The following is a 20,916-nucleotide window of genomic DNA, read 5'->3' on the forward strand; positions in this document are numbered from 1 at the left end:
AATTTACAATCCTTCTGCCCTAGTCTCCTGAGCTTCTAGGATTATAGGCATGTAGCATCACTTTGAGCTTGGATTTTATTTTGTAAGCAGCTGAAAAGCAATTAGAGATACAGATTAAAATACAAGCATTTAACTTCTAATAATAATGTCTGAGCTCAATAATATTAATTAAATTACATGTCCCTATTAAATGCAGAAGTTTAAGTTACTTTACCCAGAATGCTTGTGATATAGGATATGATGAGAAGAGTTGATAGGTGATAATTTTGTGAGTATTGTGGCATTCACCAGGTTTACATACAGAAGTTAACACTGACATCTTGTACTTATGATTAGTCTTAGTGGACAGAATAACCCTTGTTTCACAAAGATACATACAGTATTGTCAGTGGTAAATATAGCTCTGGTTCCTCCATAACAGGGCTTTTACTCAATGAGGAAAAATTAAATTCTACCTTTTCAAGTTATTCATAAAAATAGATTTTAAAAATTTTATTATCCTCTTTATTTTTATTGGCATTTCAAAATGAACTTTCAATGAAGAATACAAAGAAGATTATTAAAAATTTTAAAGTAATTAAAATAGTCGTTAAGTGCTGGTAAAATTCCACGGCCTGTCTGATGGCATGGCAGACTGGTGAACAGATAAGTAAAACACAGTGTGTACGTGTTTTCATACAAGTTTCAACAAGTCGCCAGGGGAAAACAGACAAGTGAGCCACAATTAACATGCAGACCTACTGATGTACTTGTAAGTTTAGAAAGAGAAGATTTCAGATAATCATTATGCAGATTGCTAGGCTTCATTAAAGATAATAGTATTGGCTTTTCTCATCATCTCTTTATCTTTTTGGAGGGGCCAAACTTTTATGAGTTAGGTACCCAGAATCCCTTCTTTATAAATCCAGACTTCTCGTTTCAGAAGTAGTTTACTGAGCCTCAAAGGATCTCAATCCACTGTTTGCCCCCATCCTTGGCCTTGTACACAGAAAAATCTTTTGCTAGAAACAGGGACTTGGAAGAAATCTTCCTTGGAATATGTTTTGCAATGGCTTTTTTTGAGGACACAAAATTGGATAACACACAAAATTTTGTCAGAGACAATTTTGGAGATTATCCTGCTAATTGCTTATTATTTTAGGGATGGAGACACTGAGATCTAGAAACATTTTAATTACCTAAGTAAAAGCATTAATATTGTTTAACATTTAAATCATAAATCTTATGTGCTAATTTCAATGGCATGGGCACTAATCCTTTGGAAGAGAGGTGTGTGTGTGTGCGTGTGTGTGTGTGAGTGCGTGCGTGTGTGTGTGTGTTTAGGTGAGTGTTCACGTGTGTCCACACGTGCACCATCTGTGCACTAGTACTGACCCTTGAACTCAGAACCTTGGGCTCTTGCTTGGCTGTTTGACTTATGGTTGGTCCTCCACTTCTGGCTGTTTAGTGGTTAATTGGAGAGTCTCACAACTTTCCTAACAGAATACTCAGATTGCAGCCTCTTGAGTATTTCAACAGTGATCCACTGTCGCCTGGTGGAAAGAGAGTTTCTTTAGTCCTGTGTCCATTCTAATGCCGTTCATCCATTCCTTCTAGTTACCAATCAACAGTATTATGAACTTCCTTAATGAAACTTCCCCACTGCAAATACCTTTTAGAGGAGGTACTACTCAAAATGACCTTGATGTCTTCTAAGTGCTCTGTAACATTATGTAAGATACTCTAGTTTCTCTGAAACTTTTTAAATATAGAACTGAAGTGTGAAGAAATACATTACTTCTTAATGTTTTTCTAAGCTTGGATTCACAACCTCTTGATGTTTTTCTTTTTGTTTCTTTTATTGGTGCCAATTCTGGAGCTTGAACCCAGAACCTGGGTGCTGTCCCTGAGCTTTCTTTTTGCTTGAGGCTAGTTCTCTACCACTTCATCCCCTAGTGTACTTCTGGGTTTTTAATGGCTAATTTGAGATAAGAGTCTTGTGGACTTTCCTGCCCTGTCTGTCTTCTAATGGCGATCTTAGCCTCCTGAGTAGATAGTATTACAAATATGGGCCACCAGTGCCTTGGCTAACCCCTGGATTCTTGAATAACCTGTTCTTTCAAGATTGTCTGATTTCTTTTCCTTGACAGATCAAAATTGTTGCAATAAAAAACCAGTTAGTATCTGCTCAGCTCTCTCCTTAGCCTTCTCACAAGAGTCATGGCCTTCCAGGTCTTGTTTTTCCATCAGATTGATGGTTTCTTTTCAAGTGAATTGTGAATCTGAACTGAAAGGACAGGGTAGAAGAATGTCTGTTCTGTCTTACTTCTTTATCACAGGTGATATTTATTAATCTGGACCTGCTTCTTGGTTCATTGGGGACCTTCAAATGCAGTTGGTTTTTCTCCACACCCATGGTATTGCCAGAGCAGAAAGGATGATGTTTCCAATGATTTTTGTTAGTCTCAACTCTGTTTAAAGCTGCTTCCTGCTCTACCTTCTTTCACTCTCTAACCTCTTCCACCCTATGAAGTCCTTTGAGCTATAACTTAGTTCCAAATAAAACCTAATATGTCTTTTAGAATTGTGGGGGAATTATGGCACTTGAGAAATGGATGGGATGGTAATGAGTATCTAACCTTTATTTTACAGATAGAGAAAGGCACCTAGGTTCACAGAGACAGGAACTAAACTCATCGAGCCAGTTAGTTACTGAGACAGAAATTATACCCAAGTCTTCTGCATCTCAGTCTAGTCCTGCTTCCAATATTTCTAAGTGTCTCTCAGAGAACCTATATAAAGGCTTGGCATTTCTCTAGACCTGCTCTCTCATTACCCCTTCTGAGCAATGCCAGCTGTCCATGCAGAGAGTGGGGCATTTAGCCAGTGTTGGACCAAAGCTGTCTGTAAAAAGAAGTTGAGCGAATACATTGACATTTTCAGCCTGTGGTAGATCCTGCTCTGCCCTTCCGGCTCTATCTGACCCAGTGCTTCAGAGGAAGGATGATTGCATTTTGTTGTTCAACTAACAATCATGTGTAATTTTCAGCCTGCCTTATTCTTCAGTGCCATCTTCCCACGCTTTATCACATGTCACAGCATATCTGCTTCGTAATTACACTGGTAGGGACTTACCTACTCCAGTTGGAAAAGGTTTGCCTAAAAGTGCTTATTTACTTGTGCATAATAAATCTTGATTGATACCTTGGTAATCTCTGAGATCAATCTAAGACTCCCTCCCACAGTGGGGAGGGTTGAAGAGTCAGAGAAATGGGTGACAAAGAAGCAAAAAAGAAAGAATCATGTGTCCTCACTATTGAGCTGAGAGAATTAGAGATTATTTAGAGAAGATTGGTGTTGGCTACTTTCACAGTCAGGATCTTTCATAACCTCCTTACAAGCTTGTGAAGAGATTTGTAACCAGTACTCATCTGTGAGTAGCCACATTTTCAGAGAAGGATACTGTATCTTAAAGATAGCAGAGGTATAGACTATGGCTCATAGGTGAGCTAAGCCTGGTAACAGGGTTTGAAGTGTGATCAGAGCATCACTTCTAACGGAATATAGGTAGGTAGAATAGGAAAACAGGAAAGCATAGCGTGCCATTCTTATAAATGATTAGAAAACACTTTTTTTTTTAATTCCAAAAATCGGTTCACTTTCAAATACAGAGAAGAGTTCAAGAAAAATCTTGCAAGTTTGGGGAATGTGTCATTTGATTAAATGAAGAAAATGTTGCCTTCAGCTACTTAAGTCCCAGTGTCTGTCTGCCATTTCTTCTACCACTAAAATAATGGTAGTAATTTCCATTCCTTAGTTTAATATTGTTCATTTATTCAGAAAACACTTATAGAAAGCCAGGCCTTGAGTTACTTGTCAAGAGAGATCGAAGAACCAATGCAATAGAAATTAACTTTAAATGCCTTACGCAAATCACTTTCAACTTTTGAATCAGAATGTATACATAATAGACTAAGACACATAGATTAACTGTGGAGTGCTTGTCTAGCATGCAAAGACCCTCAATTCAATCCTCAACACTGTAATAATAAAGAAAGATGTAGACTCAAAGATTCCATATTTTTTGTACGTAGTTTTGAAAATCACTGTTTTAAGCTTGTGGCACTTTGTGATACATATTGACAACACTGCTAGTTGTTTTAAAAATTTGGTTACCTATATAGATATTTATTGAATGGTGTATTGATTTGAAGAGAAGTAAGAGAATATGAACAAATACCATATATTCTATTTTTGTGAATGACTTTTAAAGAGGCTTAGTATCTTTGCTAGTATTAGCTGTCACATGACTGTGGCCCAAGTCTTTTCACTTATCTGTGTAAGGTCTTGGTCATTATATGAACTTTTTTAGTCATTTACATTATGTTATTATTTTAGTCATTTACATTATGATATACCTTGGTCTGTTGACATCTGTCTTCAGGCTTATTTTTGGCAGATTTGCTGGAACAGAACACAGACTACATTATAGCTACTTTGGATTCAAGAGAAAAGAATAGAGATTATTAAAAAAATTAAAACTACTATTTTTAAAAACTATAAATTTCAGGTAAAAAAATCCATGACAAAGATTGTCTTAGCTTTGCAGTTATTTATAGTTGTGTATCAAGTAATTTACCCAGCCTCTTAAAGTCTTACTTTTTTTCTTTTTTAATGGGAGCAGCTCTGAGGAACAAACTCAAGGTCTTGCACATGTGATCTACCACTGAGTAATACCCCAGCTCCAAATTTACATGCTCCCTGCAATGGGCCTTAAGTTCAGATCTTGGATGCTATGCCTTAGCTTTTTTACTCAGGTTGGTACTTTACCAGCCACCCCAACTCCACTTCTGGCTTTTTGTTGGTTACTCAGAGATAAGAATCTCGTGGACTTGTCTGTTCAGGCTGGCTTCAAACTGTGATACTAGGTTCTCAGCCTCCTCAGTAGCTCGGATTATGGGTATGAGCTACCAGCACCTGGCTGAAACTTATTTTCAGATTTGATAGTTGTGGTTAATAGCAATGCTACTTCATATGGGAATGTGGACATGGAAGCACTAAGTGGCCATTGGAAAAATCATCCAGTATGTCCTCAGTAAACAATCTTTGGCATTCCTATTCTCACCCCCATAGATGGGGGAGGTAACAGGAGTAATGGAGAAGCTAAGTGAACCTTCTATTTCTTCACATCTGACATAGTTTCTGAAAGAACAGTGGCTGGGATACCATAGCTTCCTCATTCCCATCAGCAATAAGCATCTTGCTTACTGGAGGGCCATATTTCATGTTGGCTTTTCTTTGATAGAGTTCTATATATTTTCAGAGCCTCTTTAGGATTCTTCCATTTCATTTCATTTTTTTAAATTGTAAAAATACCATATAGAGGGGTTATAATTACATGGGCAAGGTAATGGGTACATTTCTTGTCAAGCATTGTTGCCTCTTCTTTTGTTTCCCCTTCCCCCCTCCCCCCCCCCCCCCCGGCCAAAGTTGTAAAGTTCGTTTTTGACATAACGTCTTGTACATCTCATTGTTGCAATCGGTCCACCTGTATCCCTATTTAAACGATTTGTTCCCCTTCCCCTCCACAAATTATACCAACATCAAATACAGTGAAAGCAGGGGTTATATTGTGGGGGAGGGACATACAAAGCAACAAAGAAATCATCTTATAAATATGTTAGAAACAATCGCATGAAAGAAAAAACATTTGAATCCGTATCTTGGGGTTCATTTCACCTAACACCATTTCATTTCTTGATTTCATGATGATTATAAGCCTAGAGTAAAACTTGTCTAGAACCAGAGGAAGAGCAGAGTAATTCATGGAGCTGGAGTACCTCACCTGACAGTGGAACCAATGGTTTGCATATTTTCATTTCTATGCTCACTCAGAAGTTGTCCGTTGCTTTGTATTTATGGTATATCTAGAAAGGTCAGTATGGCACAGTCAGCAAGCAACAGGATTGCTCTGGAAATGTTCATGTTTGTGTTTAGAAACTACTGCATTTTATGTTAATCCATTTTTAAAAGCATCTGCTTTGGGTAAATTTTGATTTGCAGAAAAGTTACAAGGATAGTATTAACCCATCTAAAATTTATAATTAATTTTTATACTACAAATGTGCATAGTGCATTAAAACTTTAAAACCTTTTTGATCCTATTTATTCCCCATTTCTAGTTACATTAGTCATGCTGAAAGCAAGAGTTACTTTTATTCCCATTTAGTAGAAAACAGAGACACATTTAAAAATAAAAACAAAATTGGTATTTCTCAAACCTGAGGGATGGGACTTGGCTTAATTTTTTTTTCTCCAAATGTTTCCAGATTTAAGGACTCTTGCCTAAATTTGCAACCAGATTGAAAAATTCTGACTAAAAGCAACATTTATTTATTGTTTTTCTGTATTGGGTTTGTGGTGTACCTTAGTGGTTTAAAGTCGTCTGAAATATAGTGGTTACCTTTTCAAGCTACTTAAAATGTTTTAAAGTTTATATACATATGTATACAGACATGTGGCAGGGATAGGGTGGGGAAAAGAAAAGAACAGTCCATGTGATCAGAGGGACAAAGAAGCTATCATTGTGTCCATGTCATTAGGCCTGATTCCCAGTTGGGGTCTTCTTCATTGGTTTCTAGAATCATCTTTTATTGATGAAACTGCCTCTATTGTTCTTGAAGAGACGGTCGTGTGATTTTCTAAAGTCTTCTTCTTCTTCCTATTTTTTTTTTTTTTTTTTGGTCAGTTGTGGGGCCTGAACTCTGGGCCTGGGCACTGTCCCTCAGCTCTTCAGCTCACGGCTAGCGCTCTACCGCTTGAGCCACAGCACCACGTGTGGCTTTTTCTGCTTAGATGCTGAGGAATTGAACCCAGGGCCTCATGCATGCAAGGCAAGCACTCCACCACTGAGCCAGCTTCCTAGCCCGGTCCTGTGATGTTCAATGGAGACATTCCTTTCCCCTACTTTCCAAAGCACAATACACAAGCACTTTAATATCATCTCAGCAGTTGTCCTGAAAGCCCTGGGGGATGAGGAGGAAGGACAAGGAGCTTTATTTCAGAATATTGAGAGATTGGAGTCATTCAAGGGACTGGAGGAGCAACCTCTAACTCATGCCACTCATCCATGGCTTAGACTGGTGTTAGTTCCTTGCAGTGCTAGATTTAACCTTCCTTCTCCTTCTCCCATTGTTATGCCATGTGCTGAGACCTTCATTTGTGCCTGCATTTCCCATGTTCTTAGTCTTCACAGACATCTGGAGGTAATCATGTACCCCTCTTAATTAATTCAGTTCAATTAATAAATTACTGGGTGGATTTGGGGCTGGGAGTGGCTGCAAAGCGTCTTCCGGGCCTCCCTGTGCTGGAGAGCTCTTGCAATCAGGCTTGGAGAGCCCTCCTCAGAAATCCATGAGGCTCACCCTCAGCAGGCAGGCTGCCTAGAGGAGTGATTGGCAGACTTTGATAGAGGAGAGCTCATGCTTCTTTCTTCACACAGTGTATGTGATCTAATCAGAACAAGCATCCAGGATGAGCTGCTTGTCTCCCATGTAGTTGAGGTTCGTTTTTCATAAATTTTGCATGTGTTATCAGCTCAGGAGAGCTCTTGGTGAGAAGTTCTTTGTTGTATAGGGACGATTTGAGAATTACAGATATTGCATAGTCTATTCATTTTTCCACTAAATGTGAGTATGCATATCAGGGATTGTAGCAATCAGTGTTCGTGGACACCTTGCCTTATCCCAAGCAGTCCTCGCTGGAGTGGAGAATTGCTCATACAGAGGGGACATTTTCAAGTGTCTCCTTATGTACTTTTATCCACATGAACTTTTACTGTTTTATTAATGCCTCCAAAGTAACTTTAGACCAAAGTGTTCACAGGAAGTGGTCTCACTTGGGTTCCATCATATGTTTCAGTTTTGTTGACAGCTACTTTCTTCTGTGTTATGTCCAACCACACTAAATAAGTGCTGTGTAGGTTTTTTGCCTGTGTAACTTTAATATTTTTCATGTCTAAACTCTATTTGACACTTAAGTCCTAAGTCTGAATAGCTTATCATCAGTGAAGTCTGGTAGTTCTCTTCATAGGAAGAATTAATCATATCTTTTTCTTTGTCTTAGTAGCACTTTTTGATATCAAACTTCGATCAGGTAGCATTACTTCATGCAGATATTACTGTGGAATTGTTATGGTAGCTATTTTATAAATAAAGACCATTTATAAAATTGAAACTTTACCTCATTGTGCTACATAGAAATTTCTTCAAATTGAGAACTATACATATTTACTTTTCTAGGAAAGATAGACACTAAAACAGGAAATTATGAGAAGTGAGGTATTCAAGAATACAAAGCTGTTTTCTTCTTCCATTTCTTCTCTTCTCCACTTATTGCTTCTTTCTGATCATTGTTCTTTTCCTTCTTTTGTATTCTTGTATCTTTTCTTGGTTCTTGTTTCAGTCTTCTTTGCAGAGAACAGCGTAAAGATTAACTTTGGACAAGATAAATAACAACAAAGTGACACTTTCATTTTCATACTTGTATCTAAGCAGTGCTTATTTCTTTTTAATTGCAGATTTCAACAATGTCTCATCCATCTTGGCTGCCACCCAAAAGCACTGGTGAGCCTCTTGGCCATGTCCCTGCACGGATGGAGACCACCCATTCTTTTGGGACTCCTAGTATTTCGGTGTCTATGCAGCAACCACCCAAGAAGTTTGCACCAGTGGTGGCCCCAAAACCCAAGTACAACCCATACAAGCAACCTGGAAGTGAGGGTAAGTGCTGGTCTTTTGGAAATGGGTGTCCAGTGTGGGAATATTCAGGGTAGTATTCACTGTTGTATTGAAAAAAAAATGTAACTCATGAATTCACAGTGTATTTCCTATAGTGTATAGACTATCAAAGGCTAATAATGATCATCTAGATCAACTTTTCTTTTAGAAACCAAGAGATTAAAACCTCACAAGTACTGTATGGCTGTGCATGGACAAATGAAAATGGGAAAGAAACCTAGACTAGAAATCTGACTTTTTCACTCATAGCTTAGTGCCCTTTTACCGCTTTATCCTTCATCTTGGTGTGTAACTAACATCCAACGATTCCTCCCCATTGCCATCAAATAAGTGTTCCAAATATTGCCAAGCAATACTTCAATGAAAAACTAATAGTAGATTAGCCTAATAAGATACCGAATAAAAAAACACCATCTCCAGGTGTTTTTCTCTCCTAAAGTTCTGTTAGAATTGTTGGAGCTCAGAGGGGGAAAGCGTTAACGAAAGTTGATTCAGCCTTTCAGTTTTTTAACTTACATCCCTGTCCCTTCTTTTTAAAATTTTTCTTACCTTCTCCATGTTTTTCCACTTCTTCTGAGATGATGTTTACATATCTGTTCTAGCAATATTGTATGGAACAGTTCCAGAGTCTTGATATGTTTATATCTTTCTCTTTCTCCTGCTCCTAGTTAATGCTCTTCTTGTCTAGTAGTGTTTTTGGGACCGACATCCAAAGGCTGTTCTAGATGTTAGGCCTGAGAGGTAGCCAGGGTTGGCCATCGACTTCCTGGTAATGTAGCTGCGGATTTGCCTAATACTATAACTGTGGATTTTGGAGTGTCTTTTCCTCAGAAAATATATCAGTAAGGCCATCAGAAAGCTTCTGTGGACAAACAGTAAGTGAAGCGCTTGGTGTTCTCCTGAAAGCCAAAGCAAGTGCTTGAGTCTTTTTGTGGTTGAAGGAGATTGTATTTTTTCCAAGTAATTGAGACTTAGAGGGACTGGTGGGCTGGCATTCTTTAGTTATGTGGGAACTTGGAAGTGGAATCTGGAGAGGATCCCTTCTTCAGGAACAGGAAGGGCCATGTGTTGGATTCCTCAACTGTTAAGTCAACTTTTCCCCTTGTCTGCTTACTAGGGTCATTACTAACTTTGGAGATAATCTAAGTGGATTTCCTGATAATAGTAAAAGGAAGAAAGACAGGGTCAGTTGTCAGTAGGAGTCAATGATATGAGGGCATCACAATGTGTAGACAGTTGATTACATACTTAAGGGTTAGCCTGTGGTTAGGTTCTATATTGAACAAGCTGATGGATGGTACATATGGGAAGAGTCATAGTGGTTTTGCTTTGAACTCCTTTGCTGTGAATGCTGTGACTCAGTTTGCTAGTACCAAGGATGACTCCCTTGGGTTTGTGGTACCCTGCCTCTACTACCCTCAAATCCTCCAGAAACCTTGGCGTTTACTCTGATTTGTTGGCATATTCTGCAGTTCCCGACACATTGCTCATTCTCAGTGTGCTACCCTGTCTGTCTGTCTGTCTGTCTGCCTGTCTGTCTGTCTGTCTGCCTGCCTACCTGCCTGCCTGTGTATTTATTTTTGTTGTAGTTGTTGCCTCTAGAAGTTCTATGTTTAATCACTTCCTCCAAAATGTCTGGTGTGACCTGGCACCCCAAGTCATCACCTCTCGCCTCAGATTTCCACATATGTTTGCTCTGTCAAGTTTCAACCACTTTTATTATTGCCTCTGCTCTAATTCTTATACTTACTAGACAGGTACGAGATGCGAGGTACTCTTTTATATTATCGCTTCTTCCTATAACCCTGTAACACTATGGAATCTTACAGAGGGACATGACTGTATAGTTTTGTGGTTAGTAGATTTCTGAACAGAAGCTGTTAGGGATCCCCTAGTCTGCAGTTTCAGCCTCCCTCTTTCAGTTGCCTTTACCTTCCTTTACCCATTATTTTTTTGAGCTTTGTAGTCCAAGAGTTGTTTAACCACTGCTGCCTTCAGGTTGCCAATTACATTTCTCGCCTTAGCATTATATCTGTAATTTCTGGAGTTTACGTTCGTGTTTTTCAATTCTTACTGTGAAAGCAGAAAAGTACTTACATGTCTTCTACATCAACTTATATTTATGTGATACACATATTATAATTTTCTAAGATATTTTGCTAATAGCCTTTGTCTAAAGGGTTTTGACACACTTAAAAATGGAGTGTGATTTTTTTTCCCAGTTAGTAGCTATTCATATTTTAGGTACTTTCATTTCTATTGTTCTCCTACTTTCCACTGATTTTGTAAAGATTCTTTTTCCTCAGCTGTCTTTGAATACCAGTACATTTTCAAACGCTCTTCTGTGTCCAGTACTATGTATGTTGATTCCATAAATATATGTGCATATGAATGTTTATGCATATGCACACACCTAATATATAATGTACATATAACACATACATATATGTTTCATATGTATGTTATATATACATTTAAATTTTATCCTATCAACTTTTATTATATAGTGATGAGGAAAACATGATAATTCATTGTTTTTCAAGTCTGTAAAGTACTATTCTTTAGTATTGCTTATGGTATAATCTGGGTTCTTTAACTGTTTCGAAGAGTAACAAAAATATTAAAGCAAAGCAAATCTCTTTACTTTGATAGCACAGCAAAGTATATTTCTTTCTCTGTTGTCGGCAGAGAGCAAAGTATGTGAGTTTTCTTACTTTATGAAGATATTATTTTCTTCCTTGAAATCACACACACTATTTCTCTCTCTCTTCCGATAGTTGGTCTGATTGGAACTTTAAGTGGAATCTTATACAGAATTTGGAGTTGTCTGTAGTCTAGAATTTGACCAGTCTCTCAAATTCCATTTAAAAACATTTTTAATGTTAGATTTTTTTAAAAGTGAATGTGTCAATACTAATTTAAATGAACTTTTCACTATAATCCCTTTAAATGATACATTCTTTTATAATTTGTCTATCATTTCTATTGCATTGTCTTTTAATTTTTCAGAAGATAATTTTTATTGCAGCTTTCCATTATTGCCATTCTTACTGATTAAGACCAGAAGTAAAAGAGCTTTTCAACAATCCTGTTGCTAGGCTTGGCTCTATATACCTGTATACTCAGTTATTCAGGAGGTAGGAATTTAGCCCAGGGGAAAAAGTTAGCAAGTCTTTATCTCAACAAATAAGCTGGACATGGTGGCACTCATTTGTGGATATGCAGGAGGGACACATAGGAAGATCACAATCTAAGACTGGCCATGGCACAACCATAATCGCTAAAATAAGTAGGGCTGGCTTTTCTTATGCATTGATCGAGTGAAATAGTATTGTCTATAAGTGCAAGACTCTGCATTCAGACCTTAGTAAGAGGAAAAATAAGAGGGAAAAATAACAAAAAGAGTCATGTATCAAGTGTAGGGATATACCTTAGTTGTACGGCACTTGGCTTGTATGCCTGAATGCATGGTTCAGTTCACCCTCCAGAAAATAATGTAAAAATCCTATGTATTAAAAATAGTGTCTGGCCTCCATGTATAGAGTTTTATTGATTTGAAAGAATTGTATATATTGGTGGTTGAACCAGAAGGCTCATGTCCTCTTTTACTCCATTTAAAAAAGTATTTTATGATACTTTTTTCAGATTAATTTCAACAAGCTGACCCTTTTCACAAAGTATTCCTAAGTATATTACCTTGTGTACTACTGTGTAATATAAATAAGTTCTCTTTTTCCAGCTTTGTTTGCATTGCTTCACATAAGTTATGAAGATAGATCAAGAGAGGTGCGATGAATGTTCTTAATTGGGAGTCCTATGGCTAGACTTTATTTTTCTAAATTCTATTTTACTTTACTGTTCTTAAGGTTACTATTCTATTCCACAAAGGGTAAATAGTTACAGCTCATTTCTAATTTGGGCTTGGCATAGTAACTATAACAGAATGCTATAAGGACACAAACAGCTCTGTTCTCTTTGATGGAGGTGACAGCTGAGCTTATTTCTTTTCTGCTTTTGTGTAAGGGTATTTTTCATGCATTAATCAGGCTGTCTTTGAATTGTAGAACTAGAAAGCAGTCCTTCCCTTTGCCAGATGCAAAAAGGCAGTTTGAGAGGGACATTAACAATGTTATCCAAGAGTTGAACACACTTGTTGAACTAGACACCACTGTCAGGAGGAAGGGGTCATGTTTGTCACTTGGGCTAGAAGAATTGATGAGTCTTATATTATTGATATCAGCTGGAGAAATACCTGTTGGTGATGTGACGTCATGTGTTCTTGTTAGACTGAACATATTTTTATCTCCACAGAGAAGTAATATGTGAGGGAGATATATGACCACCCATAGTAACATGTTTAGAAAATTAGTTTAGAGTGGGCATGCTTTTTACTCACCATTTTTTGTTTGAACATGTAGACCAATTTGATGCTGTTTCTTTTCTGTATTGAAAACAGCAACAACAAAAACTGCTTGCGGGGTGGGGTGGGGGCTATACTGGGTTTTAACTCAAGACCTTGAACTCAAGTAAAAAACATGTCTTTTTTTACTCAAGGTTGTTGCTCTACCACTTGAACCAAGCCTTCAGCACTGGCTTTTTTTCTGGTTAATACTAACCTCATAGATTTGTCTGCCTTCAAGCCACAGTCTTGCAGATTTCAGCCTCCTCAGTAGTTAGTATTACAGATGGGAGCAGCCAGCTCCTGGCTACTTTTGGTTTTAACATGATAAAAATCTTTTACTTTCAAACTTAGAGTAATCAGTGGTAGAAGACATTGATAGATCAATATTTTAGGGTCTTATATGCTTTCCCATCTCTAGTGTTATGTTGTCTTTGTTCTATATTTAAGATGACTCTGTGATTTTGGAGATATGAATTGGAAACATCATCTTTATTGGAGCCCTGGCAGTCTTGTTCAATTGCCAGTGATCATAGATGAGTAGTTGTGATGTCTTGGGTGTTTTCTGTAATAATGCATAGGGTACCATGAATGTGGTCACAAATCACTTAAATATGAGCTTTAATGAGAGTCAGGTTTAACTAGAGTGTCCCTTTATGGAGCAGGGCAATCGTCTCAATCCTGATCTATAGCTTCATAGTGCAGGGCATGAGTTTTTATTTTTAAGTCCTCTTGGGGGAAACAACAAGCTGTTCATTCATGAAAGGAGAGGACATTAATTGATCTTTACATCTTGGCATCTCACAGAGAAAATAACTTGTAATTCTTGGGCTGACATCAGATCATAACGAATAAACAGAAGCCCTATTGACACCAAAATCCCCAGATCATCAAGACTCAGTTTATCTCTTTTCCCAGGGCACAATGCTTTTATACTCTAGTCTTCTTAATTTATTAAGTCAGCTAATAATATTATCATCAAGCCTGTTTTGAGGATCCAATATAATGATGTTTGAAAATGTTTTACAACATAAAATAACTGGTAACTCCAAGGATTACTATTTTGTATCAATTCAACAGTCATTTACATAAAGTAGAGTTTATGACAGACATTCTCTTTGGGGCTGAATTAGCAAAACAGGAGCTAAACTTTTCATTCTTAACATACATTTGCTTGTTGTAATAAGCATGATTTTCTGTTATTAATAACAGGTAATATTGAGAAAATTATAAATTATAGCATTTAAGAATTATATTTTATACACTTATAATTATAATAGTTATATAGTTAGATATAATAATGACTATATGTAATATTTACTAGTTATAGTTATACTTGTTTTAAATTATAAACAAATAATATAATACATAAATAATCAGTAATATAAGTATGAATAGTAATGTTTTCCACAAATATGGATCAATATTTTGCCTCTAATAACAGGTATAGAAATCACAGTGCTTCAGTATTATTAACTATGAAATTTTGTATCTTAAAAATCACCCAGGTGGGTGCTGATGGCTCAAGTCTGTAATCCTTGCTACTCAGGAGGCTGATATCTGAGGATTATGATTTAAAGCCAGCTTGAGTAGAAAGTCTGTGAGATGCTTACCTTCAATTAACCAGCAAGAAGCCAGCATCTTGAGCCTGTGGCCAAAGTGGAAGAATGCCAGTATTTTCCAATGCTAAGGGACAGGGCCCAGGCTGAGTTCAAGCCCATGTACTCTCTCTCCCTATCTCTTTCTCTCTCCCTCTCTCTCTCTCTCACACACACACATACACGTACAAACACACACACACACACACACACACTTAACCTAAAATGATCTTCCTATATGTGGATTTGTAATTCACTAGTATGTTTCTCGGAGCTGCAAAGCTTTACATAAGAATGTTGTCCATAACAATGGGAATCATTCATTGTCCTAGTTTAGGAGACTTGGAAATTAGCTGAATATCATTCAGTATTGACAACAGTAAGTGGTGGAGCTCAGCATTGATTATGTGGACTTTTTCCCTTGATCTCAGAATAGTTCCATGTCATTTGGGATAAATCATTTGGAAGCTACAGTGATAGAGCTAGTTTATCATGGCACAGTAGATAAGATACTTTAGAACAAGGAGAAGTTTATGTAATTTTTGATAAAAAAGATCATATATTTTATGGCCTGTCATCTAAATTAGCTGTTGAGATTTTATGTATATACTTTTGTGTTTGTGCTATTCCTGGGACTTGAATTTAGGGTTTGGGCACTGTTCCTTAGCTTTTTAGCTCAAGGCTAGTACCACTTGAGCCACAACTCTGCTTTTGGCTTTTTTGGCAGCTAATTGGAGATAAGAGTCTCATAGACTTTATTGACTGGACTGGCATTGAACTGAGATCCTCAGACCCCCCCCTAGATAGTGAATAAACCAAATGTCTTTTAACATACAGATGTTGTAAGCATAAACTGGCTTGTCTTGAAAATGGAGTAATACTTTTTCAGCAATAAAAAAAAAGATAAACTATTCGTCCATGTAATGACCTGGAATGAGCTTGCTAATATTACGATTAGGAAAGAAATAGTCAATCTTCAAAAGTTACTATATGAAATGGCTCCATTTATAAAACATTTTTGAGATGACAAAAACTTAGAGATGGAGAACAGATGATCACTGGATGGTTGCTAGGAGACAGAGATAGGGGGAGTGGGACATCAAATGGATGTTTCTACTAAGAGAAAGCAAGGAGTCCTGCTGTGGTGGAGATGAAGCAGTTTGTGTCTTGCCTGAGGTAGGGGTTCCATGGATCCCTACATGGGATGACCTGTACAGTTCTCTGTGTGTATCTGTGTATGTGTGTGTGCGCACGTACACACATGGATGCAGATTAAAAATACTGAAAACCGAATGAAGTTGAACTAATGGCAATACTTTTCAGATTAAATGATGCATTATAACAAAAATGTATTATAGTTATCAGAAGTTGGGTAAAATGTTCATGGGATTCTGTGCTAAGGAAAAGTTGACTATTGATAAAGAATATATATAGATGTCTTAAGGTACCAATTTACATGCAATCCAAATTCTTGACAACATATATGTTAAAATCATTGCTATAAAACCAGTATTTTCCAAAGCTGGCTTTCAGAAAAAAACAAAAACAAAAACTTGGTTAACACTTTTTTTTTCCTTCTGGTATCGGAACTTGCTTGCATTGAAGGCCTTAAACTTGCTCAGTAAGTTTTTTTTGACCACTGCTGGTGTTCTACCACTTGAGTCAAGCCTCCAGCTTAGCTTTTTGCTGATTAGTTAGACTTTTCTGTCTGGACTTTGAATATCAACCTTCCAGATCTCAGCCTCCGGAGTCACTAGAATTACAGAAAAGAGTTACCCTAGTGCACAGTGAGGCCTATAAAAATAAAACAATGAGAAGATTCAAGGACCGGTGAAAGAAAACAAAATTATAGTATGGTATTTTTTTAAATTTAATTTTATTTTATTTGTGAACATACTGTACAGAGGGGTTACAATTACATGGGCAGGATAACGCGTACATTTCTTACCAAGCATTGCAGCCTCCTCCTTTGTTTACACTTCACATCCCTTCCCAGCCTCCCCCTTCCCCCCCAATCCCAATCCTTCTCCTACCCTCCCCACCCCCCCCCCACCGACGTTGTAAAGCTCGTTTTGAACATGACAACTTGTACTTCTCATTGTTGCAACAGGTCCCCCTGTATCCTTAAACAACTGGTTTTTCCCCATCTCCTCCACAAGTTATACTGACATCAAATATAGTGAAAGCAGGGGTTATACTGTGGGGGAGGGACATACAAAGCAACAAAGAGATAATCTTATACATGCATTAGAAACACATGCATGAAAGAAAAAACATTAAAATACATATCTAAGGGTTCATTTTCCTGACATCACATTATCTGACCTTTTCTGCTTGACTCATACATATACTAAATATTGCAAATAAGGGAAACCATGGGACCTATGTTTCTTTGGGCCTGGCTTACTTCACTTAATATAATTTTTTCCAAGTTTTTCCATTTCCTAACAAATGGGGCAATGTCATTCTTTCTGATGGAGGCATAGAATTCCATTGTGTATATATACCACATTTTCTTGATCCATTCATCTACTGAGGGGCATCTGGGTTGGTTCCATATCTTAGCTATGGTAAATAATGCTGCAATAAACGTAGTTGTGCTGGTAGCTTTAGTGTGGTCTTGTTTGTATTAGTGTGGTCTTGTTTGTAAACATTTGGGTAAATGCCCAGAAGTGGGATTGCTCGGTCATAGGGGAGTTCTATGTGAAGTCTTTTGAGGAACCTCCATATAGTATGGTATTTTTATCACTCTCTTAAAATGATTTTAGTCAGAGACTTAGATGTTGAGGACAGTTGTTGGGACAGAGGAAGTCAGGTCCCTGGGATTGGGGCTCCTCACACTTTGTCCTTCAGCTTTTTCCCTTATTTCCCATCCTTCATGCTGTTCTGTCTATATCCATCATCAAGCAGGAAAGATGGTCTGTAGTTAAGGCAGTTATACACACACACACATGTCTAAGTCTATATAAGTCGGTGTTATATCAATTCAGTGCTGTAGAAGAATGTGAAGGACATGCGATAGGAGGAATTGGGAACAACTTCACAGAAGAGGGAAAGACTACGTCTCGTCAAAAGTCTTGGAGAATGAATTAGTTGTTTACCAGAGAGAAAAGGGCAATAGACAGTAGAACATGCCAAGCAATGAAACAGCATGTGAAAAACTGAGATGGACCCCTTGAAGTCATTGCTGATATCCTGAAGTAGTGCAGCACTTTGCAGTGTGAGTAGGGTTTCTTCACTATTGCAAGATCCATCTGATCCAGTCTGATCTGCCACTGCCCTTGAGGATCAGCTCTGGGAAGTTGGGTAGCTGCAGAGTAGAAGAGCAGAAATAAGAATGTGCCCATCATACAACATTCAATAAGCACTTTCCTGTCAATGCTGGCTATAGATATTTTCCATCTCTCCTCTCATGTCTCTGATGCTGGAGAAGGAATATTTATGTAAATACAAGATGCTAAGATGAAAAAAAGAAGAGGAAAGCAGCAATTCTTCTTAATTTACCCCAAACTATAAGGCAGCTTTTGACCTTGTTAAAGGTACACACTAAAGAATGTGAAATGTGTCCCACCTTAAACCATTTTTTTAATTGCTTTGTTTTGCTTTCTTAGTAATCCAACACTTTGGTGTCTTGAGAAAACAAGAAGCCACAAAATAAGGATTTTATTATGAAATATTCATTACAACTTACAATGTGTATGTATACATGCATGTAAATAAATTTCAGAACACTTTCTCACATATCTAGTTTAGTTATTACCACAGGATTCTGTAACGTTTTTGAGTGTGTGGCTGGTTTGGAGTTTTCATTCCATGTTTCTTGCTTGCTAGGCTGGTGCTCTACCATAGAGCAATGCCTCTAGCCCTGCTTTTTTTGTAGTTATTTTGGAGCTATATTGGCTTTACTAGATAAAGTCTAGTGACTTTTTTCTGCCCTGTGGTGGCCTCCAACTAAGATGCTCTAAAACTCAGCCTCTTGAGTAGCTAGGATTGCAGGTATAAGCCACTAGCTGCCAGCTAGGATTCTGTAGCTTTATTATTAGAGTTCTTGCATTATTATAGTTCCTAATAAAAAATTAAAAAAATATGAGATTCAAAGTGTCCACAGCGAGGTTTAATAAATTCAGAAGCTTCATTTAACCAAATATTGTAGATTACTCACTGGCTAATAATCACTGTTTTCATGGAGCTGGGGATCAAAGCCAAGGCTGTGCACATTCAAGATAGTTCTCTGCCACTGGCTTTTCTTATTGCCAAGACCAACATAATTCTGATGTCGCAATGACTTAATGTGAAAAAAATGATAGTGGATTTACTAGTCTTGATTTATATCTGAAGTCCATTTTTTGTTGTTTACCTATAATCTCAGCTATGCTACAGCTTGAAAGGAGCTGATGTGCAGAAATATTTGCTTCTCCAGCTTATAAAGTCTGGAAAGCTAGCACAAGGCAAAGCTGGAATTTAAACATCCCTCTCTAATGCCAAACTTTTTCTCAGCATTACCTTGCCTTTCCTCTGAAAGTTATTGTTATCTCTTTTAGTCACACACTCAAAAACTATTAATTTTTCCCAAGGTTACTATTCAGAGCTGTTTGAAAATGGACATCAACCAAATAATGTAATGTGTGAAAATTATTTGAAATATATTCATATACATTGATGCATATGACATATGAAAGCACAAAATGTCCATTGTAATCTCAAAAAGTCCTTACCCAGGAGACATTATTTGAAACTTGGGAATAACCACTTATAATCTCTGATAAGTAGGTCAATTCTACCCTCTTGCTTAAATTTCTTAGCTATTGCTTATAGTTTTATTGACATTGACATTTAAATTTGCCATTTTGTCAATGATCTATTTTATATATGTGTGTATTATATACATGTATATGTATGCAATGATTTGACTTACTAGTGCTTCCTCTTTAAAATTGTTTTCTGGAAAAGGAATTTACAAGTTATACAGAGTGTAGTTAGAAATGTTACCTTTGGAAGTGTGACCTCTGCACCCCTAATATTGTGCCTGGTACACAGACTTCTTCATATCTTAACCTCTGCTTTAATATCAATTCTTTTCCTATGACTAATTGATGTCCATCTCATACCATTTTAATTAAAGAAGTCTATGTAATTGATAAGAAAAGGAAAAGCATTACTAGTCCTGAAGCATCTGACATAGGAAGATGACCAGTTAACTAGTAATGTACAGCTTATATTCATGTAGTGACTGTTGGAGGACTCAAAATTAGGAGTCTCCTCAGGGCCAAGATTCCTTAGGGAATAAGGCTTCATAATGGAAAGCCTTAGGATAGGCAGCTGTAAGACATGTGGACTATGGCATTGTAGAGTTCTGTGTGTAAGTTTTGATTTGACCCTTGATTTTCACTTAGCACTTGGGATCACTAGGTTAAACAAGTAGTAAAGCTCTCTCAATTTAAAAAACGATGTATGTATTTCAAAGATGGGTTTGCACATTAAATAAAGTTCTAAATGACAGCAGCTGATACAAAATGATGAACAAATCCATGGAAGCTACCATTATTATAGTTGTTGATTTATGAACATTAAAAATATGAACATTACCTCTGGGAGTCATCTCTATAATTTTTAATCAATAGTCCAAACATAGTTTACAAACATAGTTTACACTAGCAATTAAAATAATCATTCTTTTATCTTCTTTTGGCACTATGGCAATGTGTTTGTTGTGCGACATTTTAGAATTGATTTGTCTGATGTTTCTCTTTGCTAGAATTATATGGCCTGTTGATAAGTCCTTTGTAAATTTTCATGACAGATTTTTCAGAAAGATCTGTTCTTGAACTATATCATTGTGGAAGTAAAAAAGATTTATGTTTGAATATCTTTTAGAGGTAAACATTTTTATTATTGAATGTTATTTACAATTAATAACATGCATAAGCATGACAGACTATAGACTAGTAGTTTTTAATGGAAAATTTTTTAGTTCTCTATTATAGTTTGTAAATGTCATGTATTCAAAATATGGTATAAAGGGAAATTTTAGGTTTGTTTATTTATCAACTGCATAATAGCAAAGGTATTAGTTTAGTTAGGGGTTTTTATAATGAGTTCTATTCCTCTTTTGAAGTCATATTTGTGATTCAGCCTGTCTCCT

The 20,916-nt window shown here is 37.0% G+C and overlaps 1 protein-coding gene across 4 annotated transcripts in view; it reads left to right on the forward strand.

Annotated features, from left to right (window-relative positions):
• Lpp (LIM domain containing preferred translocation partner in lipoma) overlaps window positions 1-20,916 on the forward strand; it is a 694,475-nt gene that overhangs the window by 222,826 nt on the left and 450,733 nt on the right. For all 4 annotated transcript variants that reach the window (XM_013019488.1, XM_013019487.1, XM_013019486.1 and 1 more), the window contains one exon: window positions 8,558-8,759. In XM_013019488.1, coding sequence (XP_012874942.1) covers window positions 8,567-8,759 — 193 coding nt within the window. In that variant the 5' untranslated portion in view covers window positions 8,558-8,566. The remainder of the gene's footprint in view (window positions 1-8,557; window positions 8,760-20,916) is intronic.

Source organism: Dipodomys ordii, unplaced genomic scaffold (genome assembly GCF_000151885.1).
Source record: "Dipodomys ordii isolate 6190 unplaced genomic scaffold, Dord_2.0 Scaffold45, whole genome shotgun sequence".
Lineage (NCBI taxonomy): Eukaryota > Metazoa > Chordata > Mammalia > Rodentia > Heteromyidae > Dipodomys > Dipodomys ordii.